Genomic DNA, 25,927 nt, shown 5'->3' with positions numbered 1-25,927 from the left:
GACAGACTAGGGAGAGGGCCAGTGGCACATCCAATGCAGGCTCCTCTCTCTGTGCGATCAATGTATCTGCAAGGCCTGCTCAGCTTGCCCGGGCTCAGCACCGAGGAGGGGCTGCGTAAGAGGCGGTGGCTACAGGAGGGTTTGCTGTCAGGAGGTCATCTCGTTGAGAACTGCCATCTACTCCATCACCAAATAATTTGCTAAGTCAAGGGAGCCAGTGACTGCTTCCTCCTCAGCTTCTCTTCAACCATCTCTGCCTTATTTCAGCTTCTATGTTGGAGGTTTCCTGAAAATTGAATCAGAAAAACCAGTGCAGGTCCAGAGCCAAGGAGCTCACTAGGACCTAAGTCACACCATGGAATGAAAAGAGCATTAAGAAAGCTAGACAGAGCCGGGCAGTGGTGACGCACGCCTTTATTCCCAGCACAAGGAGGCAGAGGCAGGTGGATCTCTGAGTTCGAGGCCAACCTGGTCTGTAGAGCAAGTTCCAGGGCAGCCAAGGCTACACAGAGAAATCCTGTCTCAAAAACAAGGAGAGCTAGACAGATTACAATGTGAATCCATGTTTAGTCTGATGACCAGGCCTAGCTGCACACAGCAGCAGGATCCATCTTGAGCTACGGAGGAAAGACGGGTGCAGAGGAGATGCACACACAGCATGTGGACACAACACCCAGAACAGTATCTTAAATGCAAACGCTTTGGGGTCCCGCCTGCGCTCTCCCCTTTTTGAGAACTGGCACTGTGATTTGATTCCCCAGGCACACGGCACCAGGATACACATCCATCTTACAGATACAACTTCAGGCACTTGTGTTTCTCTTTTTCCACTGGCTACCCGGGAACTCAACACCGCTCTCTGATCACCATTGGGAAAGCAAGGACAATTGTATGACCTGACTTTAAGTTCATCTCGTCTCTGCTCTCATCCTTTGTCTGACTTGCACCCCCACAGAAAACTCCTGGCTCACTACATGTCTATGAGTGAGCACTGCTTACCCCTAAGGAGCAATCAAGTAATGAGCATCCTCCAGAAGTAACATGCTCACTACAGTGGCTGCCACGGCCGGCAGAGGTGTTTGTGGTGTGCCAGGCTCCGTTCTAAGCCCTTGTCATATCCTCCTGTAACATCCTCAGACGGGAGCGCTCACAACTCCTGAAGTGTCACCTCAGAGCCTCGGAACACTGCTCTGATCCCGCCACACTAGTTCCAGAAAATCTGCGACATGTACTCCTGAATCTACTGATAAGTTATGTACACACACCGCTCTAGTTTATTTACTACAAAAAATATACATCTTTAAATGAGAGGAAAACAGAAACTAGCATTGTCTTCAAGTACTCCACACTCATTCTCCACATTCAAAGTAAGAGCTCCAAGAGAACCCCACCCTTCCCCGGGTTCGGAAACATTTAAATGAGAGGTCACAGTTCAAGTGCCTCTTAAATTATTAGTACAATAGTTCTTTCCCCTTCCTGTATAACCAAAAATAAGTAAATAAAGTAGCATTGAAACATCTGTTAGATTCCAAATTCAGTCGACAGGAAGAGCTTCCATGTTAAAACCTTAGACCCATGAATTAAAAGGCAAACAAGAAAGGACTATGAAGACTGCTTATGGACATGGGAGACGGGAAGACACAGCTAAAAAGGGACACCCCGCCACGACACTACAGAGTGCCTTCCTTCTTTAGCCTGACCCAATGGGGGGCTGTGACCACTTCACAAGTTCTATTTCAATGCAGCAAAGGAACTCTCGGCTTATGAGAAAAAAATCAGCCCCGAGTCAAGGCAGCTTGGCAGCAGTTCTCTAGGTCGTTGGCCGGACCAAAGGTCTCGGTCCCCTTCCTTGGTCTCACACCTCACACCAGCAGTGGCTCAGGATACCTGGGCATGCTTTGGATTCCTGGACCGACAGAGGTAAAGACTGCAAAGCCGAATTCCTTGTGGATTCACCTTCCCGACAAGGCAGGAATACACATCTCTCACATCTCCCGCCCAGGCCAACCACACTGCAAACTGGCAAAAGCCACACACAACCCTGGCTCACCTGCTCCCAGCTCCTAATATCTATTAGCTCAGCAAGGAGAAGGTTCCCTGGGAAGAATGGAAGCTACCTCTCCTGCCAGAGGGAATGCCCGGATGGTGCCCTGGGAACCTTCAGCTCCAGGGACTGCCTGGCTTCTCCTCCTGCACAGCCCCAGAATGGCAGCTTGGCACTTCCGGCTAGTCCTGCCCCTTTGGGTGTTGTTCTGGGAACCCTGTGCACTGGATTGTGACAGCCAGATCTCTGTACCCAATCTCCAGCTCAGCGCTCACCCGCATTGCGCAAGGTACGCTTTGCCACAACACGCAGCAAGGCCAGGGACCCAGCTGCAGTTCCCAGGTACATTCATCAGGCCCTTCAACTGTGGAAATACCGGAAGGAACAAACGGCTTCAGGCAGGGCAGTGTGGGAGGGGAGGACGGGACCCGCCTCTCTCAATAAGAACACAGCCACAGCAGGATCTAGCATGGCAATCAAAGTCTCCAGAAAGCGTCTGAAGACCTGACTGTGTGACTTTTCCTCACAGAAGTTCACAGTGCTTTGGTAAAGTTCTGCAAATCTGTACATGGACTGCATCCACACTGGAGCCTTTGGCACACTCAAATGAGGCCCCAGAGCTCCCGACTCCTTGAAAGGGCTCATGGCACACGGTAGCTGGTATTATTATGCACCTGGAGCAAGGATCTTCCATGAGAGGCACCCACTCTTCTCAGCCACCAGCTGGACTGATAATTTCATAGTCCCACAGGGAGACAATTTAAAAACAGATATCATGTCTCATTTTTCTTTTAATCGTCCCAGTGCTGAACAAATGTACTCCTCGAACACAGCAGGTATCTGTCCATACATGCTTGCCACTATGAACAGAATAGCCAGAAGAACCCAAACACACAGAGTGACTGCCATCAGGGCAGATGCTGTGACTGGAACTGCCAGTGATTTCTTCTTCACGCTGACTGTGTTACCAAATCATAAATGTAAAGAGAAACTTTGCTCCTTTACCCAAGAGATTTTAAAAGACTTCTATAATTAACGATGATTTTCAAATTGCAGGCAATGCAGCAAAATGAGTATTAACCCAGATTTGAAACATCTTAAATAGTTATTACCAAATCAATTTCACAGCATTCTAATATGGGGGGGGGGAGATACAGGTGGCGCCAGAGCAGCATAAGTATAAAAATCAAAAGGGTGGGCTTTACAAGTTTAAAATGAAAAGAACGTACAATGAGATTACCCTCCTAGACCTCTGCATCTGATCACCTCCCTGGAGACACAAAGTCACAGAAGTGAACAGACGAGAGCTACCTCCAGAATCTCTTTCATTTTCCAAGCCTGGAAGGAGGCAAAGAGAGTCAACGGAAGATAAAAGTCAGTCCATGACGACGTTTTATGTTCTGAGGAACTGTGCAGGGAAGCAAATGTTAGCACATCCCATCAGGTGGCGGCAGGGTATGGCCCAAGGGCCCCACAGCTTAACACGAGCCACTCTTGCAAGAGAAATGTTTCCACGTAGATGTTCCCCTCAAAGCTTACACTTGCTCCCTACTTCTAACTGAACAGAGGGGACTAAAGATCAGCACCCCAGAGCAGCAGAGGGAGGGAGGCACCCAAGGAGCTAAAATCGGCATTCACTGCCCACAGCCACATCGCCTGGAATGCGGACTCCCGTGGTCCAGCTGGGGAAGGCGGGGTGCGGAGCGGGGGTCAGGCAGGTGACACACATGACCTGGGAGAGACACAGAGTAAGGGAACAGAGCCACTGTGCAGAGCCCTCCAGCCTTCCTGGGGCTTTCCCAACACCACCTTTCAGGAGGAGGAGGTGCTGGATGCTGCAGAATACTCAGGTAAAAACCTGGACAGGCCAAAGCAGACAGTGATGGAGGAGTGTCTCTAATTGCGACCTTGAAATCCTTCTTGGTACAGCAACTATGAATAAAGAGGAAGAATCTTTAAAATGTAGTGGGTGGTGGTTGTTGTTTTTTAATCTTGGGGCAAGTGAGACAGCTCACGTGCTACACAAACCTGGCAGCATGAGTTCAATCCTGGAAGCCCCCATAAAGACAGGAGGAGGAGGGTGAGTCCATCAGGCTGTCTTCTGACACCCGCACCAATGGTGTAGTATGTACACACACACCCGGCATGCATGCACATATATATGTATATAAAGGAAATCTCAGTAGAAGAGCCAGGGTTAGTTTGTGTGTGATTCCTCAACGAGCCTACCCTCTGTCTTCCTAAGTGGAAAGGTCTATTTTCTTGAAATACATATACAAAAATATTTATCATCATCTGGACAGAAAAATTAAACACATTCAATTCAGAACGTGCCTTAAAACACAGTACTTCTAGCAATTTTTGAAGGTCAGATTAGTTTCCACATATATTCCAATGAATACATATAGGTCATTTCCCCCTAAGCTGGGATTAATACAGACTACAATTCCATTTTAACAGCTGGAAGCCACTAAAAGGAGTGTCCCTGAGAAAACAGTTTTCTCAGGCATAGAGGGAACACCTTTGAAGACTGTTCCTCTATAAATGCCTTTCTTTCCAAAGCAAGTGACTACAAGCTGTTTTACTGTGGCTAGGGAGGAACAGCTGGGGTTCACGTTTGGCAGGTTTTCACACTGCAAATTTGGAAACCAGACACTAACATCCAGGTACTGCCAATGCTTCCAAAATAAGTAAGAAGTAAGGAACTTTACTTTAAAAAAAAAAAAATTAAAGACATTCATAGAAAATGCAGCTAATCCCATCCGCTCAGCCAGTATTTCTACATGACTGAACCACTGCCTTCTAAAGACTTTCATGTTGGGAGAATCTGAACCTCTTGAAATAGGATAAAGTGGGGCTCCCTTCTGAAGGACGTGACGGAGCTGAAAAGGGGGCGGCAGAGTCCATTAAACCTCGGTCTCCCAGAGCAAGACTGGAAGGGTGCCCTATCAGTTCTAATGGGTTACTGGCCCCTTGCAAAACAGTGGAAACCCAATGTAAATGGGGTACCTGTGGCAGCCCTGAGGAAGCTGCCCGGGCATGTGGCAGCAGAGGCTTCCTCTCCCTGCATCGGCTGGGCAGAGAGTGATTTAGGTTAAACGCAACCAGCGAGCTGGAAATCAGCCTAACAGTGGGAGGAGGCTGAGGAATTCTCAAGGATAGCTTGGCACCGTTTGGAACGTCCCCCAATGCCCTGAGTCAACTGTGCTTTGAGCCTTCTGCTGCCCCAAGCATGCAGTACCGAGGTAGCCCTACCCTGCCCACCCCAACGCATGGCCCCACCGTCCAACGCTGGCTGCCCTGGCTCCTAAGGCTTACCTTACTCAAAATGGAAAGTTAAAGGAAAGCTGGTTCCTCTTTCCTCCAGGACTCGCGTAATTTGGAACACAGCTCCTTACCAACTCATTCGACAAAGCTGAGGCCAGGCCTTCCGATGGGGAAACCAGGTTTTTACCTGCATTTCTGCCCACTAACATCCGGGTATTCTTGGGTATTTTACTCTCTTAAACATCTATGATGCCCAAAGGCTGTGATCACAGGCTGCAGTTCATAACGTCGGCAAGCTCTTCAGATGGCAAGAAAGATGACACCCCACCCCAGCCATGGCAGAACCCGAAGCACAACACCGTTACCTGTCAGCTCAGAGGCCTTGGCACCTGCACCCCTGCCGCACCGATCGCGGCAGCAGCGGCAGCGGCGGCTCTTCCCCTCTGGCCCCACCGCTCCGACCTCTGCAAACACCTGCAGCTCAACTCAGCCCGGGAAGGAAATTCTTGCTTCTTTTCATTCCCCTCCCTACCACACCCTGGAACCAACAGACTTTAGTTCCACGGGTCACAGACGGGAGAGAACAGAGGCACGTTGTCCCCAGCATGTGCTTCCCTTAGGGTCTTGTACTGTGCAGGGCAAAGCCTGGCCCCAGGAGCTAGGGTCTCCCATCTCCCGTAGAAGACTGTGAACCCCTTTCTCTCGCTTTGCCCACCTTCCCATCAATATTTTCAACTCTTCATGCTTAGCCAAGGTAAGGGGACATGTTGGTTTGAGCCAAGGAGCACAAGGCAGTATCAATGACATAAAAGGTTCTACTTTTTTTTTTCTTCAAGCAAAAGCAGAGCTTAAGACACTGTGGTATTATACACTGTGGTATGTAACGAACCAACTCGAAATAGGAATCCTGAATAGCTGTTTGTAGACCAACTAGATGGTCCCTGCTTGTGTGCAACTGGATATAACAGCAATTCCTTCCTTCATTTCTTATTCCCAGCACCCGGCTAAGAACCCAGAACAGAGTTGGAAAAACAAGACCCCCGATCCATATGGAGTCATAATTAACTAACAAGCACACTGAGGGAAATCACCGCGGTGCCGTGGGAGCATATAATATGGAGTCTGATTGGGGAAGATTATATTAAATCGAGTGTTAGTTAAAAGCCTCCCGGCAGCTTAATCTTTGGCTGGCAATACAGACAGCTAGGCCAGGGCTGTTGCTTTTTTGTATAAATGCATGCAGGGGCTGGGGGTGTAGCTTGGTTCTATTTCACTTGGTCCACAGGTACAAAGCCTTGGTCTGATCCCTAGAATTGCAAAATAAATTCAAAATTTCAGCACTGCACCTAAGTGAGAGAAATAAGAGATGGTTGGTTCTGTGACTGAAAATACTTGGGAATGTTTGACCCCCGCCCACCCCCCACAATGGCATATTTAAAATCAAGAGGCATGTAATGCCAGTTCTAGAACTAACAATAAAAATAAGAAGCCTGTTCAAAAAAAAAAAAAAAAAGGTAGCAAAACCTTGAAGGAAGATTAAACTCTCAGAAGGACGTGACATTTCAAGAGCTAGGAAAATCATGTGGCTACTACCGAATTCACATCAAAGGTACAGCTATGTATGGTGGAGAACACAGAAACGGAGGCCAAGAAAAGCAGGAATGCACCAACAGCTCATCGAAGTGAATTCATAAGCAGCAGAAGTCGACGAGAATGCCAACTGGCTGGGTCAGCTCAGTGGAAGGCCTTGAAGTTAAACGAAAAGGATTTGTGGCAAATCCTCCATTCATCCAGAATGTCCAAAGTCGGCTCAACCACAGACAGAAGTAGGCTACTAGCTGACTAGGCCTGGAGGTCCCGGGGAAACGGTGATTTCAAACTGGTACAATGTCTCTGGAGGGGGTGGTGACCATGTTCTGAGATCAGCTTATGACGACAGGTACATAATTTTGAACATACCAGAAGTTAGCTTGAGTGAATATTATGGTATGTAAACTACATTTTGATACTGCAATGAGTACAACATAAAACAAATCCGTAAGAGTCGGATCCCACCAACATTAGTAAAAGACACTTCCTTGCTGAAGCTGAGTCCTACCCAAGATGAGGAGAGCTCTACAGTGAACCCGCATCCTACCCTGCCCCAGCACTCTCTCGGGGCATCTTCAAAGTCTAAACTGGATGAACTCAAGATTTGGTTTTTAAATCATACTTGGATGAAACTGCAGGTGATTGGAGACTGGAGAACATGGAGCTCAGAGGTCTATTTGACTACATACGAATGTGCATGTCCTTCAAAGACTGGGCACAGACCAGCAAAGGGGAGGCTGCCAACTGCTCAGGAGAGACCCACTGTGAAATCAACACAATCACAGAGCAGAGTGCCTGAGTCATGCCTTTGGGTCCTACCCATCTGCACGGTCACTGTCAGAAAGCCAGCAAGCTGGGGACCTCTGTCAGTCACTCCTGCAGAATCACACAGCCATCTGTCTGAGCTGGGATATGGACACAGGGGCTCTTAGGGCCACTGGATTCTAATATCCCACAGGTCTACAGACTAATGAATTAACCAAAACTCTTGATCTTCTAGACCACGATGTGCGTGATTCAATGTTGCTCAAGCCACCTAGAACTTAGGACTCCTCACACCCGCCTCAGCAGGACCACGTGTATCATATGAGGCTCAGGGAAGGCTTCCTTAGAAAACCCTGGCCTCAAGACAGTGGCCAGATCCTAGCAGAAGCAAGTTTTAGAGAATACAGGCTCTACAGATAACCAGAGGGGAAAAGCAGTGAGCTTGGGCCATGAAAACTGCTTCATACACAGAGATTTCATTACCCTGTTGTGGTGTCCTGAGGGGACCTGATGCCCAAGGAATAAACTGACCAGGGAGGTGGGAAGGTTTTCACAGGCCAGTCCTGATAAGGTGTTTTTCTTCGTTTGAGTTTTTTTTTTTTTTTTTAAACCACATGAGCCCAGCAATATAAAATAAACATCAAGGGATATAAAAGCTGATCTTCATTCTCTTGGCTGCACACAACCCTGCCCCGAGCTGTCTGCAAGAACAGGGCGGGGTCTGCAGATGACCTTCACAGACCCCACTGACTCCCTCTCCTGAGGCGCCTGTGAGCGCTCGGGCCCACGTGCATCGAGCCATTACGTTACCAAGCGGGGAGCTTCTTACCTATAATTCCACTGTCCTTGCTTTCCAGGGTGGAGCTGGGGCTGCTAATGGTCTCGCAGGGACTTTTGTCGGCGGCCGTCTTGCTGACACAGCTATTCAGGGTTGAGCAGGGGCTCTCGGTGCTGGGGGAGGCGGTGCTGCTTGTCAGCGTGGAGCAGGGGCTGATGCCTTGGCTCAGGGCCGTGCACTGCAAGGCGAACGGAAGCAGAGTTAACGTGGCTCCCCCCGGCATGCTTCGACACAGGTTTTTATCCTGGGTGCTAACACGATGAAACCAAGCACAGGACGAATGGAGGCACGTTTTAACCTCTAGAAAGCTAAACAGGGACGGATACGGTTTTCCAAATGCTCAAGGAGACGTGTTTTTGTTCTGCTTGCCTCCTTTGAGGGTTTGATTTTTTACCAAAAGGGCAGTCTTAGCAATACTTCAGTGGGAACACCAATTCATAAAACAGGGATGGCCAACAAGCAGACTTCCTTTCATTTAAAGCCTGCAGAAGACGGATGGGTTATGTGACCTCTGTACGGAAAACCTGGGGACCGGCATGGCTTCTATTCCTGAGGATTTATGGGCTCTGTGTTCAGGAAAGGAGACTGGTAACCACTGTAGTCTCAACGCCTCCCCAATGCGTGCCTCCTCACAGAGACCCCAGAAGGAGGCAGACGCTCTGGCCCTCACTGCGATTGGCACACTCAGAGGTGGCAGGAGGCTGTGCTCCCTCGGACAGAGAGAGCCTCCCCGGGGGATGAGCCATTTGGCTTCCCCTCATTTTGTCTCTACCTCATCTCCTATACATCTTTTCTCCCCACCCCCACCCCACTGACTCATCCCAACCCCCAATCCCAACAGCTGGGAGAGCACAGGCAAGCACAGACCAAAGCAGTCAACTGAGGAATGGTCCTGTCAAGACTGAAGGAGCATCACTACAAAACAACTCTTTTAGCCACCTTAAATCATGTAGCCCATATTCTCCGGGTAGTGGCGAGAAGGTTAATATGGACATTTTCTTAAGTTCTGACCCCTCCTGTTTGTCCTTAACTACTTCCACCACCACCACCCCCGCAAAGACCCAGAAACAAACTGTTGTAATAAATTTCAAAACACAAGAGCCCAGAACTCATCTGACCAAACGATAACATGCCCTGCCCTTCCCCCCCCCCCCCCCCACACACACACTGGTAGGGTGTGTACTAAGGCCTCATTCATCCTCTGGGCAGGTAGGAAATGCAGCGTCTTCTTCCAGCATTACCATGGTTTCATTTTTGTCTTCAATAGTTATGTGCGTGGCACTTGGGATCCCTTCTCCCAGTAAAAATCCCAGCCTTGTCAACAGTTCTTGAGCTGCTGGCGAACAGCTCGGTTCATTATCGGCCTTTGCTTCTGGAACAAAGAAAGAAAACAATGAAGGCGCCCCTCTGGGGAGTTTCGGCATCGCATCTGGACGAGTTCGCACTCCAGCTGCTTGTCTGGCGCGTTTGTGCATCCTTATAAAATGTACCAAGTTTGGCGACAGTGCCTGTCCTCTAGCAGTACATTCTAATTAAGAGGCCACGACAGGTTGAGAAAACAGGACAGAGAAACACCAAGTGCAAAGGGGGAGAGACTGGACCTGAAAAGTAAGATTCCCCGCGTCATTATCTGACAGCAATTCCAGTATCATGTGAAGAATGGGTACCTCAGACACCTCTCTGGGTAAGAAAGGACTTCTACTTCACCACACCCTCAAAGAGCACTACATCCAATGTCACAGCAGGTCAGCATTCAAACCCGAATGGCATGCTGCAAAGACCCACATTATTTAGATGCTGGGATAAACTAAAACCCAAGCTCTCATTCAACGAGACAAGGGCAGGAGGACTTGGTAGGAAACTTGCTGTATAGATCCCATAGCAATGGGAGTCAAAGCCCGGTTCCGACTCAAGTGCTAATCACAAGAATCCACATTGAATCCAAGACCAGGGGAAAAAGCCAGGAGGCAGGATCCAAAGTACCGCTGCCCATGCCACACGAAAAACGTTCTCAGCAATAATGCTGGGAAGTATGGTGGCTCCAAGGTCGGTCATCTGGCTTTCTGTCCTGAAGGGAATGTCCATGTTGGAATTTACTTAAATGCTAAACTGGAGCCTAATCTCGAACCCCAAAGCCCAAGGGCGCTTAGTTTTTGTCAATTATGGCTGACAAGTAGAATATGGACATTATTCTAACACCTCTCTCACACTTTAGAGCATCCACTGCGATGAGATCACATTCAAAAGCTAACTGTGCTTACTGAAGCTGGAACTCAAGAATAATGTGACTTTCAAGACAATTGCTCCATGTTTCATCTGCTCTTCAACTTGTCAAGACATCTGGATCTACGCGTGTGTGCACCTAGTTTCCCCACAGATAGATTCTACAGACGGTAGGTGGAGAAAAATGTAATAAATGAGCTAACATCACCGCCACCATGTTCAGTTCTAACTTGGTAAGCAACTGCAAAATGTAATGAGCAAAACTTTGGTGAAAATCATATGGATTACCCTCGGTTCCAGAGCAGTCTTTCTACGTCATGCACCCAGAATGGCAGTTGTGAGAGAAAGCAGGCTGGCGACAGCCTGAGGTAAAGAAAAGGCACCCACCACTTGCTCTCAAAACCCTCACTGTTCAGGGCATCACTCTAGAACCACGGTGATAAGACTGTTCTGTGTTTAGAGCCCTGCTGTTTCCAGATAAATTGGGTTAAACTCATAATATCCATGGCCACATGCCAACAGAGGGAAAGGGAACCAGCCCAGGGCAGGTGAACCACACCCCTAACTCAACCCTAGAAAAAGTCCCTCCCGCTAGAGACTTCACACCACAGACAGATTCTTAAGGGAGATGGCACTTGGGAAGGAAGGTGGAAACCTTCAAATCAACACGACCCAGGCACACCCAAAAACTGAATCTGGAGGACAGGTCCTACAGACCCCTCCTTCATCCTCCAGGCCTCACCCTTCTGCAGTGTACCTCAGGCCTGAGGCAGCTCTAGGTCGAAAGATGACTGGGGTCGGGGAGTAAGTGGGTGAGGGGCAGACCTCGGGGCTTTTCTACACCACACCCCTCTTTCTCTGTGAAACAATCTCCAAACTGCTGCACCACTGTGACCACATCCCAGCCCCAGAGAGTCTAGCTTCTGGTTCAACCAGAAACACTCTGGGGAAAGGGCCAGAAACTCCACCCAATTGGCACCAGGTAGAGAGGCCAAAAGCAGCTGTACACGCAGGCTTGGCTGCTACAACATTTACCCTGTGGACAAACACAGCCCGTGGCTCCCTTGGGCTTCACTTGAAAGTTCTGGACCCTAGGCAGGACCTGTATACAGAAGAGGGGCATTACTGCTCCATGGCACAGTCACCGTGACCTCCACACTGAGCCTGTAGATAGATACCCCATGTTCTCACAGAAAGGGGAGGGGGGAGGGAGGGAGGAAGGGGGGGAGAGAGAGGGAGAGAGAGAGAGAGAGAGAGAGAGAGAGAGAGAAAGAGAGAGAGAGAGAGAGAGAGAGAGAGAGAGAGAGAGAGAGAGAGAGAGAGAGAAGTAGCCAATCATGGCAATGAAAGTCTATAATATATAATATAATATAGTAATCCCAGCACTCAAGCTGAGGGAGGACTCTTGTAGTGGGTTTGAGACCAGTCTGGGCTACATGTCAAGTGCAACATGTACAGCCAACAAACACAGCAAGATATTTATCTCAAAAAATGAAAAGCAAACCCCCAGCCCCCGCAGCAAAACTAGCCCTTCAAATCTCCATGCTCAAATGGGCTGGGGGACTGTGGCAATTCCAAGCTTAACGGCTGAGCTGAAGAGAGACACTACAATTCACAATGAGCTGGTGCCTGAACTGTTCACCTGGGCGTGGCCAGTGCCAAAGCTCTAAAACTTTGATTGAGGATGAAGAGACACGCATTCTTTATTTCATTTTGCATTCATAAAGTCACCAAAACTGTCTTCCTTCCAGAGGCTTCCCAAGTGTTTGTTTGTTTGTTTGTTTGTTTTGGGGGGGGCTATATTTTTTCTAAATGTCACCTTAGTGACCGTCTCCTCAGAAGGTCCACTTCAGACTGAACTCCTCGTGTTCACTAAGCCTTGTATTGTTTTCCTCAGCTCTAACTGAACCCTCCCTCTGACAGAAGGACTCCCGAGTGAAGACCGACAGTGCCGTTCTGGGAGGGGAGAGGTGTCTGCAGAGGCACACGCCACTGCTCCGCTATGAACACACGTGAACATATCTGCGACCGAGGGAACTGGCCTCGTGTAAACCACTGGGCGAATGGACACTGACACTCTAATCAATAACGCCCCCTATGGAATCCTCATGGTGGAAAGTCGGCCCAAGCAGAAAGCTAAAAGGGAGTTCACAGATCTCCTCCCTTCGGCCTCTTCCAGCTCTCTGCACACGGAATACTGCATTTGAGGCACGAACATCAAAGAGCGGTCCATACGCCGTGATGACCACCATCACCTCCACCATCGGCGCCCTGCCCCGGCCTCTTCTCCCCTTCCCCGGCCTCTTCTCCCCTTCCCTGCCACTTCAGAAGCCAGATGGAGCCCTCTGAGCTAACGCTATTAGTGAGCTCTTCTGGCAATGAGCCTCTCTCAGAACTTCAATTTCCTGATCACTGAAGCGGCCATACCCACTTCCTGAACCTCAAAACCAGCACCATGCGAGAAAAGCCTCAGACACCACCAGATGGTTAGCGCCTCCACTAGCTTCGCCACCGAGGTTAGCCCCTCCTCTAGCATTGTTGCTCTTTTTGGTTTCACACGTTCACGTGTGTGTTCCCAGGGTGCTTGCAGATCTCTGCCCCCCAAAATGTAATAGGTTATCTGTCATTTTCGGCCCAGACAGCTTCTTCTAAACGCACTATTCCAAAAGAAAAGCTCTCTCCCTTTCCTGTTCATAGCAAAGGTTCTCTCTCAGGCCCATCCTCGCTGTTTCCCAGTTCATCTCCCTCACTCCATACTGTGGGATGCCTGCTGTGGGATTTGCCAGTTTCATCTCTAACTGGGATTTTCTCCCTCCATCCTTTGGGTAATCAGGCTAAGGGTTTGTCAATCTTGTCTGTCTTTAAAAGAACCAACTCTCCCCGTCTCAGTGAGTCTTGTCTTTCAGGCTTCTGTTGCACTGACTTCTGCCCTGATTTCTATGATTCCTTCCTGTCTACTGGTTTGGGGTTTTTGTTTTGTTCCTGTTTTCCAAACTTTTGAGGTCCATTATTAAGTAACATATTTAAGTCCTTTCTGATTTGGGGATCCTTCAAGGTTCTTGGTGGTCATTCCATAGAGAGGAGACCGCCCGCCTCACCCCCAATCTTCCTTGAACTCCGCAGTGCACTGGTTACTTGGACATCTCTTGGACATTCACTCTCTAGATGACCTTGAACAGCTGAAGTTCCCAAGATGTTTGGTAATCAACTGTGTTAAGTGAGATGGGCCCTCGACCAGACATTACACCCCTTTTCCTAAACTTAGCCACTTCTTACCCATGGCCTGCATTTTAGCTTCTTGTCTTCTCTGACTACTACTATAAGCATTTTTAAATTTGTTTGTTGGTTTGGTTTGGTTTTGACACAGGGTTTCTCTGTGTAGCCCCGGCTGTTCTGGAACTCAATGGCCTCAAACTCAAAGAGATCTGCCTGCTTCTGCCTCCCAAGTCCTAGGACTGAAAGTGGGTGCCACAACGCCTGGTTACTTCTTCAATTTCTTTCTGGTTAATTTTCCTGAGCTACCACAATTCCCTCCTCATTTCCAAACACCAGTATATTGTGAACAGAGCATCTATCTGCCAAGTTGGTGTTTCTAGGCCATAACATTTAAAATATACCTGCATCCAAGCTAGCTTCAAGCGAGTCAACTCATTTACCTCTGCAGTTTACTCAGGTACCCCCACGTTCAATCTGCTGAGGCATGTTTCTGGGTTTGTCAGGGCTGAGGACAGAACTCACTGTGCCTCTGAGCTATAGTCCCAGTCCCAGCCCCGGCCCCGGGATGCAGTCTTGCAGAACCACAAAACTATAAACCTAAGAAATGAGGACCCTTTTCAGCTAACTCTGGCTATTCTCTTACACCTCACCAACGCCTGACAAACAGCAATTTCTTAAAGGTAAATTCCAGCGCTGACTTTAATGTGTACCAATTAACTTTCTGTACTCTGGTCCTGTAAAATCCAATGATCTGTTTTATGGGTTTTGTTCTGTTTTGTGCTGGAGAATTAACCCAAGGCACTACACATATTAAATGGGCTGGCACTCTACCAGTGAGCTACCCCCCAGCCTGCTCATGCTTTGAAGGGATCATTTACCCGTGTAAGATTTTGTAATATCATGGATTGGGTCAACTGGGAAAATGCTGGTTTTGCAAATCTTAAAAATGTTGGCACATTTTATTACACAATATCAAACTATCATAATCATTAATATTACATGAGCTATTAACCAAAAAATCCTGAGAAGCTACCAAGCTCAATGTGACATGTGCAAGTTTCCCCAAAAATGTAACTTCCATTTCAAAGGTCAAGTTTTGGCATCGATGACTAACCCTATGAGGTGTCTTTCTGTTGTTTTGTCTGTTTAATCGAAGTGACAGGCTCAGCTCATCCCTTTACAAGAAAACTTGTGATAAATGCTCAACTGTGAACAATCATAGCTTGCCCGTCATTATTTCGAATGAATGTTAGGTTTCATTTGAAAAGCTGCTTGTCTAGCTTGCAATTCAAGTAAGAGCAAACTGCTTTACCTGGAGGCAGCCAACAGACATCACCCTGCAGGAGAAATGCTTGGGGCAGACTTCCTACCCAGACTTTACCACCCAGAATACAAAAAGATAGGTATTCCAGGGGCAGGATTGAATAACACTGATTGTTTTCAGTGTCTTATCAGGGGAATGCTTGAGTGAATTTTCAGTCCTGGTGCAAGTGTGCAGCAGTGTGAGGATCCCAGGATGCTGGCAGAGCAGGCATCTGAAGTTCTTTGGGGGTGGCAAGGGTTTGTGCCATCTTTCCTTCAGGTTACAACCCATCACTGAGGGAAGCCAGGACAGGAACATGAAGCAGAAACGACCGGAACATTGCTCATTCGCTTGCTCAGGCTCAGGCTCACACAGAGTCCAGGACTACCTGCCCAGGGATGGATGCCACCCATAATGGGCTATGCTCTCCTCCATCAAGGAACGATCAGGACAGTCCTCCACAGAGAGGCCCACAGGCCAGTCTGATCTGGGCAGTTCCTCAATTGAGACTGACTTCTTAAGTGACTCTCAGCTGTGTCAAGCTGACAATAAAAGCTAACTGGTAAGATCCAGCCAGCCAGCCACACACACACACACACACACAGACACAGACACAGACACAGACACACACACACACACAGACACAGACACACACACGAGACAGGAAAGTAGGAGGCAGTCTTAGGAAGAAAGGTTTTATAGAAAGAGATGGGCTTAAAAAAAAGATAATTAAGTGACTAAAATTTATTATATACATGTGTAAAACTGTCAAGGAGTAAGTATATACTTTTTTAAAAAAAGGAGGGGGGATTGACCTAATAAATACAGACACAGGCACCTTAGGGCTACATTTTGAGACTCTGAATGAAGTCCACAATTATGCTCAGGGAAAGCCCTTTTCTTAGGGGAAAATATATATATATATATATATATATCTCCACACATCTCCCTTCATTTGCTCAAATTCCTGGGGGTAAATGGAATTGTCCTCCTCAGTTCTTTCCTCATGACCTCTACCTTCATTCACTCACTTTCAGGAATCCCCAGATGGCCCTACTCACTGCACCAATGCTTCACTTTTTGATGGCACACCTCTACTTTTAGACCTCGCAAACTCTGTCCTGCATGGCAGAAAGTTGCAACCGCCGGCCACCGAGACACAGAAGGAAACACGATTCTCCGGCCCCTTCCCTGCTGCATCTTCTGCCTGCTACAGCGTCTCAACGAGATCCCAAAGCTGCTGGGCAATCTCGGAATGCGGAGATCCTTCCCCTGGCCTCCCGTGCTTCATTTTGCTTCTAGGACAAAGGGTACCTGGGTGAGCTCTTTCTTGGAACCAGTGTGAGTTCCAACTCTCAGCTCAGTACTTTTGCTTATTAGCTTTCCCACCATCTCCAAAAAACAACCTCCTCAACAAGTCCCATCAAAGACCTGGGTCTCCTCTGGACCACAGCAGTCACCTCACAGGTTAGGGGTCATCATCTCTATCTCTCGGGCCCTGGGGCCCTCAGAATCCTCTCACCCATCCCCTCTTTCCCAACCCTGCTCTCGAGACTGTATTCACACACCTCACTATGGGAACCATTTCCCATCGCTCCTCCTCACGCTGGCCTCCACCTGCTCCCTCCATGTGCTCTGCTGCCAGCTGCTTTGTCTTGAACGTTAAGTCTCCCTTCCCATTTCGATGTTCAAAACTAACCCTTGGTGTGATGGTGTTAGAATATAGGGCCTGTGGAAGGTGATCAGGGAAGGGGGAATGCACAGCCCTCACAATGAGATTCATGTCACTTACAAAAGAAGGACCTTGTGACCTCTTTCTACAGCAAGAGGTCATAGCAAAAAGATGGCTACCTATGAACCAGGAAGCAACCCTCATCACATAAGAAATCTGCAAGCCCCCTGATTTTTAACTTCCTGGCCTCAAAAACTGTGGGGGAAAAATCTATTTCTATATTGTTTATAAACTACCTGGTTTGTAGTATTTTTGACACAGTAGCCTAGGTAGACTATCACGTAAATCATAAAGCATAGTGCATCAATTAAGCCTCTCCTGTGCTCAGCATCTCTGCCTTCATCACAGTTTGTATTCATCCCCCTTCCCACTCGTCACACTGCACAAGGGCCTTTAATCCCCTACCAGACACCAAAGCTCAGTGAAGAGAGGACCCCACACATACTTGATAACTCATCTCACACAGCGCCTAGCACAGGGCTTTCACGGTTTATAATTATTTATTTACTGGGGGAAAAAAAAAACTAACGAAGAGCTTCCCTATGCCCATTCTCTCTTCTAATAAGTGGACGTATTAGGCATGTCCACTTCAACACCCCATCAAAATCTCAATCAACAGTAGAAGGAAGTGCACTGCCATCAGAGAAGCTGAAGATTAGAGGTGGGCTTACCTCTCGGGACAGGGAGGAGTTTACAATTAGGGGAAACACAGTGGTGTTTTATTTCTAAAACTAGGCAGGGAATAGACAGATGCCATCATTCTTTAGACTCCTTTCTTCTCCACACCATCTTGAATATGTGTAAAAATAATTAAAAATATTACCCCACATGTTCATCTAAGAAGATGCCCTCTGCCCAGAGGACAGTTTTGTGCTTAATGCTGCTGCTGCTGCCTCAGGAATGTTGTTTTAGTCTTGTTTTGTCTTAAGCTTTGAAAACAAGGTCTTGCTCTTTAGCCCAGGCTGGCCTACAACTCACTATGTAAGCCAAACTGGCCTTGAACTTGTGGCCCTCCTCCTCCCTCTGTACAGAGTGCTGAGATCACAGTCAAGTCCTAACCACCCCATCTAGTATGTGGGTTACTTTTCTTTGCAAACCAACCTGCTAGGGGAAACAAGTTTCGTCATATTGTGAGATTGATCTTGAGCAATGACTCAGTAGATTAAGAAGTTTCTCACCCCTCCCTATCCCAGCATGCTTTGCTAATGATACAGTAAGGCAAACCTACATGAAATATGGTTGTTCCTAATCCAAAGAAATGAGGTTATTTATTGCCATTTAACCATCCGCTGTCAGATGGAGGTGTTATTTAAGAAGAAAACTCACTGAGTTAACGGCAGGATGCTTATTTATATAAAGGGCTTGTTCTACGTGGTGCCTAGGTTGAGAAGAGCGCTTGATAGAGGGAAAAGCAGGAAGAGGAGTTGCTCTGTTTTCTCTATCCATTAAGTCTGGTTTTGCCAGAGTAGAAAAATTCGTGGTTCAGACATATTTCAAAATACTAAAAAATATAGTATGTCTTTCTTACAGATGTTTACAGGTTTGTGTAAACTTCAAGTTCTTTGCTTATTTAAAAAAAAAAATGTTCACCTGTTTGAACCTACTTCCCAGATGGCTAAGTTAAAACACAAATTGATTGTGCTCACTGGTCTCATTTTATTTTGATTGAAATTCCAAACGGTGAGCAAAGAAACAAGAATTTATGGGGTTCGTGGCCACTGAAACAAAGGAGGCAGCCTAGGAGAGGGTGGCTTAAACCTTAGGATTAAGTTGATACTGCAGAAGTCTACATGAAATTTCAGAGGCATCTCAGGAGGAGAGTCAGTATTAGTTTACTGAATCCTGTTGTGTTACTACCGACAGCAATGGGGGGGGGGGTCACAGAGACATAAATAAGAGTGCCCAAAGGAAGCACGGAAGGCAAGAAGGTCAAACTTTCTGGTGGACGTGAGCGACAACGCTGGTATTAAACTCTGGAAATGAGTTTGCCCAGCATACTTGGCTTATTACTCAAAGCGAGTTGGCTCTACTTAGCAGAAGCCTCTACTTTAGGTTCAGTGATCTAGACATAACATTTATACTTTGATATGGCAATCTTAATTAACTCCATTGAAACTTAAAAGATTCCACAAAGATTACAAGGCATACCACCCTTTGCTAATTGTCAAGTTCAATTTTGTTATACAACTGCCTGGTCATCAGCCAGCAGAGTAACTGCTGGAGCTTGTTTATCTCTACACATGACCGTGGACTCAGACACGTGAGCCAACCCTCCCATCCCACACCTACAAAAGGGAACACCTCTCCTTTCTTAAAACTGGCCAACTGTAGTGTTGTGATTTGGGTCCTAATGGGGTCTGATGAAGCTGAATCAGAGAGCAATGAGCACACCTGCAGATTTTGGCCACTCTAGCAAGACCAATGGCTACTTCTGAGTTTAGCTTGGCCCATGGCCAAGTATACACAGCTCTTGCCAGGAAAGGTGTCCAAATCTGCCTCAAGCCAGAGGAGAAAAGTTGACAGTGAGAATTATTTGTAACCACTTTTCTTAGTCCAATAAAAATTCTACATCTGTCCCCTCGCCTCACATGAGAAGAACCCATCCCAGAACCCCATGAGTCCCCGTGATGGCATCTATGTCTAATAGAGTCAGACTCCAGCACTTGAACCCGCCAGGACTACCAAGACTTTGGTCAGTGGAGATCAGGTGTGGGGCGGCAGAATGAATCTGAATTGAGCAGAGAGCTGGTAAATTTGATGACTAGTGCTTACCTTCAAAAGAATGTTGTTTTCCCACACAGAAGAAAAACAAGGGAGAAAGAAAGGCTCCCTGCAGATGTCACAGCCAAGAAAACCCCCCCTTTAGGTCCAAGGCAGCCCCCACCTCCCAAATGGCAGTGCTGGTGAGAAGTCCTAAACAGAAGAACAGGTAAACAGAAGGGCCTTTATTGGGTAAACAGAGGCCTAGAAGAAGGGTTTCTGCTTACCAGGATCTTCCCTTAATTAGCCCCCAAAGGGCAAGGGCATCTAACTCCCAATCAACTGAACAACCAGTATCAGTTCAAAGACCCCGCCCCGCTACTGTCATATGAATCTGCTTGCTTTTCTGCTATTTTCCTCTTCTCTCTGCATCCCTCCCCCCAAGATACAGCCTTGGCAGTTTAATCCCCAATAAACATTTCTTTCTACCCAGACAGTGGTCAGTCAGTTCAGTGGTTTCACCGCACCCTCACTTACGGCCTCTTGTAGCAGTTGACAGCTTTCCAACCTAACTGGTCACTACCATGAGTTCTCTACCTTCAACACACACACAACACAGACACACAACACACAACACACACACACACACACAAACACACACAGCCTTGTCCCCCATGCCACAAATCCTCAATGTGAGCCCTTTCTACTACACAAATGGTATTCCACAGTGGGAATCTGGCTGAAAATCCTTCCCATGGGTGGGCATCCTTCAGTGTTCGAAGCTATGAGAAGCAAGCTGTGTTCATGGAGGATAAAGCAAGCTTCTACCGGCTGAGTCTGACTACCCGGTTTTTGCAGGGAAGGGACTTATATGTCCAGAACATTCTGCGGACAAACAACATCCCAGAAAAAGAACAAAGGAGTAAATTCTTGAATTGATTAAAAATAAGCAAACTATTAGTGCATCTATTAAATGCTACAAGCATATAACATGTTATACTTACATTTTGATTTAGAAGTAGTTGTGGGGTGCAATACAAATGACTTTATGGGAAAAAAAAAACAATAACAACAACAAACCCTGGCTTCGATCAGTTTGGATTTTTTTCTTTTTTGTCTCTAATCTAATCCCCCACTAAAGAAAATCACAGATGTTTAACTTGTTAAGCTTCCCAAAGTCGCCACACGCTCTTAAGCTGTCTAGTGGAAGTCTCAGATTCTCAGCCAAAGCTCGCTCTTGAATATTCTGAAGGGGTAATGTGTTTATATAAAAACCAAAGTCAACTGGCTGGCTTTTCATGTCTCCCAAACCCAGGAAGGTCAGAATTCAGAGGACACAAGACCCAACCCTTAAGCAATGCAAATACACCCAACTCAACTATTCCTGTCTCTTGTATACAATTTCAAGAATTCACATTAGCTAAACTAATCTCTGTCAACTGCCTAAGGGGGAAAAAAATCTCCCAAATACATTTAGTTCAGTGAAACATTCTTGCAAGGGACTCACAGGCTTCCTTCAGAAATGGAGAATGCCACTATGAAGTCTTTAGGGAAGGGGGAAGATCGTGGAAAACATAGTCTTACCGTTCTCACTGGGCTCTGAGGGCTTGGACCCTTCTCTAAACGGGACCATAACTGTATCTCCAGGCACCCTGGGGCTCTCCACATACTTGGGCTTCCTGACGGGACCTGCAGTGGGAAAGAGGTGAGTGTAGCTCACTTTTTCCAGACGCAAACAGAGCTTCAGAACATACAGTTTGTGTCCTTACCGGGACCCAAACACGCCTAAGGAAAGCTGGCCCTTCCCTTCAAAACACACACACACACACACACACACACACACACACACACACACACACACACACACACACGAGTCAGTTCAGAGCAGACATAAGAATGTCCAGGCTTGTCTGCCCAAGAAGAACAGGGTGAGCTCCATTTGGAGAATGTAAACGCTGACCGGAACCAAAGCTGCTCCCCTCCGCTGCGCTTTCTCCAGCTGTCTTTACTGTGTGTCAAACAGGGGACTCTGACGTGCTCAGACCTAGACAGCAGGAAGGGATGCTGTCCTAAGGAAGAGACCGTGGTCCTCTCATTGGGGTACAGATAGACAGCTTGCTTGCTCGACTTCTCCAAGTCAAGAGCTGGGAATTACCAACAGCTGGCCTCTGGTATCAACATGCTGAGCAGCCACCCAAGGTAAATCTCTTATCAGGCTCATGACCCATGCTAACTGCACGGAGCCCAAGCTTGGTTGCTTTCTTGGCAGCTGAAGCAGTTGCCCTCAGGTGGGTGTGCCAACAGTCCCCGCCCAGATGTGGGGACACAAGATACCGAGAGTTGTATTCCCCTCCCCCAACTACAATTTATCAGAAAAATCTGGAATTTTCAGTTTAATTTTTGAGTCTGGGTTTGGCTATGTCACTCAGGCTGGCCTAGAACTAACATCCATCCTTCTGCCTCAGCCTCTGGAGTGATGACAAGCTTGTACCACCACACCCTTGAGAGTCTTTATAATTTTACTTTTTTTTTTTCCGTCTTTTTTTTTTTTTGTCCTGAGAAAGCTCTTGGAATGGGACCCTCATTCCCTGCAGCTGAGGACAAAGGTGCAGTCAGTCACTCTAGAAAACAGTTTAGCTGTTGTTCAAAAAGTTCAACCGAGCTGTCCTGGGGCCCAGCAGCTCCGCAGACACAGACCTGTGTCCACACAGAAACCAGGGCACTGTGCTCACAACAGCATTACTGCTGTTACTGAAGGGCCATCACCTGACGAGGCAGACTACCGGGGAAGGAGAAGGGATGAAGCAGCCGTTCATGCTGCAGCATGAATGGACTTTAAAGGTATTATGCCCCATGAAAGGAGCCAGTCACGAAAAGCCACATCCTGCATGATCCCTTTCAACATGTAACTTCCAGCACAGGGGAGCTATGGAAACCAAAGATCTGAATGGCTGCCAGGGCTGAAGAGAGGCAAGCGTGTAGGGTAATCAGGGAGTTCTCTGGAGAGTAACGAAATTTCCTAAAATTAGACTTGAGCAATCCGTCAGTCCTAACACCTTGGGAGCATGCTAAAAACTATAATACCCTACATGCTTGGATAGGTGAACTGCTTGGCCTATGAACTGCATCTAAAGTGAGTTGAGAAGCAACAATAATGCCTATGTGCACCTTCTAAGTATCACATTTCATTTTGTTCCTGAATCACCTGTTTGACCTGCTATAGTTTGCACAAGGTCATAGAGAAAGACGGGGGGTGGGGGGGGTGGGAGTGGGGGGGGAGGGTTGGCGAGGGTGGTGGGCAGTGCTCCAGGCAGGCTACAACACTCGAATAAGCCCAGACCACTACGGTGACCAGGCCAGTGCCCTGGCTTCATCCCCACAGTAAGCAGGGTAATCCAGGCAGAATGTGAACATCCTCTTGTCTCTACATCTTCTATGTCTGAAAGAGCTTGTTCAAAACATGGCTTATGGTGAGGGATGCTGCCATCTAAAGGTTTACTGTGAAAGTATCTACAAGCCTGGAAAAATAATCCAATTCCCAGCCAGCGGTCATGCACTGCATCTTAAACAGGCCGGGTTATCAAAGAAGCTTCTTTTAAGAAAAGGATGCCATTTCAAGCTTTAGAAAACATGATTACAAATAACTAATCAAGTATTTACATGTACGGCTGTTTTAATAGTTTATTTAACTGTCAGTATTTTTTTTTTTTTTTAGTGTAATGATTACTGGAATGGAAAGAGATATCCACAGTCTAAGTGGGGGCTGTGGCCTATATACAACAGCACTCAGATTTTATCTGATGCATGTATACATCCACATTTAAGATATCTAAGAGAGAAAACAGAAAGGCTAAAGCATTTGTCAGGAAGAACAGAAAGGTGGCCAGAAGAGGACAAAGAAACAGAACAGGGAGTGGACAACTATACAGGCATTCCGTTCTCCCCATCCCCACAGCCGAGTGGAGCCCTGGTCTCTTAACAGTTGAAGGGCAAAGAGGCAGCCCAGCCCTTTGTTACTGCACTGTCTGATACGCTGAGCTGTTACAGCCTCAACCTTACCCCACCTTACCCACTGCTCCGGACACGCCTGCCCCGCTTCCAGAACTCGGGGTGCAAGAGCAGCAAATCCAGGGATCTAGTTCCAGGCTCCAAACCACTTACTCAACATCCCCTCAAAAATAACCTCTTAACAGTTCAGTGCTTTCTTAAAATGTGGATTACTTCACAGGGACAGCAAGAGGCGCTGTGGATGGTGTGAACCAGAAGTCTTCTATCACTCCGAGCCTTCAAGGGTCATCCACACCCACCCGCAACGGATCTGTGCCTGGAGCAGCAGCCTGCCATTACAACAGGTTTGAGGCCAATCCAGGCTACAGAGGAACTTCCTCACAGCCTGGTTAACCTGGTGGGACTATCTGAACACACGGTAACAAGAGCTCCACGGACACAGCTTACCAGGACAGCCCTTACCTATCACACGGGCAGCCCGAGATCCAATCCCTCCTTAAAAGACATCCTTACAAATCCACACTTGCCAACCCGGAGGGGCTGGGATTTAAGTGCAGACTCTTGGAACCAATTTAGACAAATCTGGGTTCAGTCACTGTACCCCTCCTTCCTCATCGTCCCCATATTCTGATCCCAGCATGTCCCAGAGTTAAGAAACAAACAAGCAAGGCTCTTCCAATGGGGGCAACAGCCACGAGGGCACAAACCAGGACTCTATGGTTCCCAGGCATAAACAATACAGGGACGTAAAGAAAGCCTCTAGTCCCCAGTGGTCAGTCAAGCTAAGCACACTTGCAAGCATTCACTAATCCAGTCCCAGAAACCTGGGGAGAAAAGCGCCATGTTCACCATTTTTAGGTCAGGAAACCGAGGTTCAAGTAAGTAAAGCCAACAATTAGCTCGCTCCAAACGCCAAGGAATTCACACAGCTGTCTGCACATTCTGAAGCCCATGGCCTGAGCCGCCACTCGGAATTCTAGACTAGGCCTTCGGCTCTCAACAGGGCCACAGCACTGGAACCGGCGCAGGTAGCCAAGCTTTTATTCATCCCACGTGTCTCCGATCGCCCCTTTTACTAGCAGCAGAAATATTAAAGTGAATATAAACAACTGTTCTCCAGCATGACCCTTTTATTTAAATTGCTTTCCACGAACAGCTGAACCGCGGATGCTGTAAAACAAGATACATTTATAGGCAGCAAGGTTTTTATACGCGCCCCCGATTGGTCGTTAGAGGATTCGAGCACGCTCTCTACCAAGCAACACAGATGAAGCCGTGTTCGCACCCCCCACCCCGCCCCCACCCGAAGCACCATTAAAGTTACGGTAAAGGGATTCAAGAGAGAGCTGGGCGAAGGAGACATCCACAGGTGAGACCCAAACTTCTGTGCCAGGGAAGAGGACTCCCACGGGGCACAGGGCCGAGCAGAGCAGAAAAGCTAAGGGCCATGGGGCCTCAGAATCACAGTCCAGTCAGAGAGCAGGGGCCAGTGAGGCCAACCATGAGGGGTGGAAAAAGAGTTAGGCCTCCTCCCGAGCCAAGAATAGTCCCTCCTGGATCCTGGCAGCTGAGTGGACTTCTCTAGGAAGGATGAATTCAAAGCCCCTGAGAACGGTAGTGCTAAAACTAAAAACCAGGATTAAACTAGTATGTGTACACCGATGGGCTCAAGAGACATCCCCCACCCTCTACCCAGCCGTGGGAATACGGACAGCCACACCTGTACACCAGGGCAGGGTAAGATGCAGGGTAAGATGCGGAAGGTACCTCTCTGAGGAAGCTCGGACCTACCTACCAAGTACCGTAGCTGGCAAACCCCCGACCATCACGTTGTGGCACAGCCAGATCTCCCCAAGCCCCTTTTACCAGCACCTCAGTACATCATAGCCATGCACAAACAGTCAGGGATCCCCAGTGGACCCTACCAATCAAAGGCCCTGCCTTGCCACCCACAAGACTGTAACAGTGTCATAAAAGAACTAAGGAACCCGGAAGGAACACCCCCGAGAGGAAAAAACAGCATTGCATCCAACGACAAGGGTGTACTGTGACAAGGAGCATTCGGTCTGCGATGTGTCAGCCAAGCAGGCTGCGGCTGCCCAAGAGGACAACCGAGACCACACCAGTGAAGTCACCCACCCGCACTGGTCTTCCTCCGGAATGGCCACCCGGCAGCGACAACGATCCAGGAACCATCCACACTAAAAGTCACTCCAAATACAGCAGCCATACAAGTTACAG

At 47.7% G+C, this 25,927-nt stretch overlaps 1 protein-coding gene across 5 annotated transcripts in view; it reads right to left on the bottom strand.

Annotated features, from left to right (window-relative positions):
* The window catches only part of Tanc1 (tetratricopeptide repeat, ankyrin repeat and coiled-coil containing 1), a 226,937-nt gene that overhangs the window by 64,263 nt on the left and 136,747 nt on the right, over positions 1 to 25,927 (bottom strand). For 3 of the 5 annotated variants that reach the window (XM_028871438.2, XM_028871733.2, XM_028871597.2), the window contains exons 5-7: positions 21,263 to 21,367; positions 9,746 to 9,876; positions 8,496 to 8,682 (exon numbers count right to left, since the gene is read on the bottom strand). In XM_028871438.2, coding sequence (XP_028727271.1) covers positions 8,496 to 8,682; positions 9,746 to 9,876; positions 21,263 to 21,367 — 423 coding nt within the window. The remainder of the gene's footprint in view (positions 1 to 8,495; positions 8,683 to 9,745; positions 9,877 to 21,262; positions 21,368 to 25,927) is intronic. The other 2 variants (XM_028871656.2, XM_028871799.2) reach the window with 1 other exon arrangement.

The sequence above is a fragment of the Peromyscus leucopus genome, chromosome 4, assembly GCF_004664715.2.
Source record: "Peromyscus leucopus breed LL Stock chromosome 4, UCI_PerLeu_2.1, whole genome shotgun sequence".
NCBI classification, from domain to species: Eukaryota; Metazoa; Chordata; class Mammalia; order Rodentia; family Cricetidae; genus Peromyscus; species Peromyscus leucopus.
The sequence above is the reverse complement of the archived record's forward strand: the minus strand, read 5'-3'. Positions and strand labels throughout refer to the sequence as shown.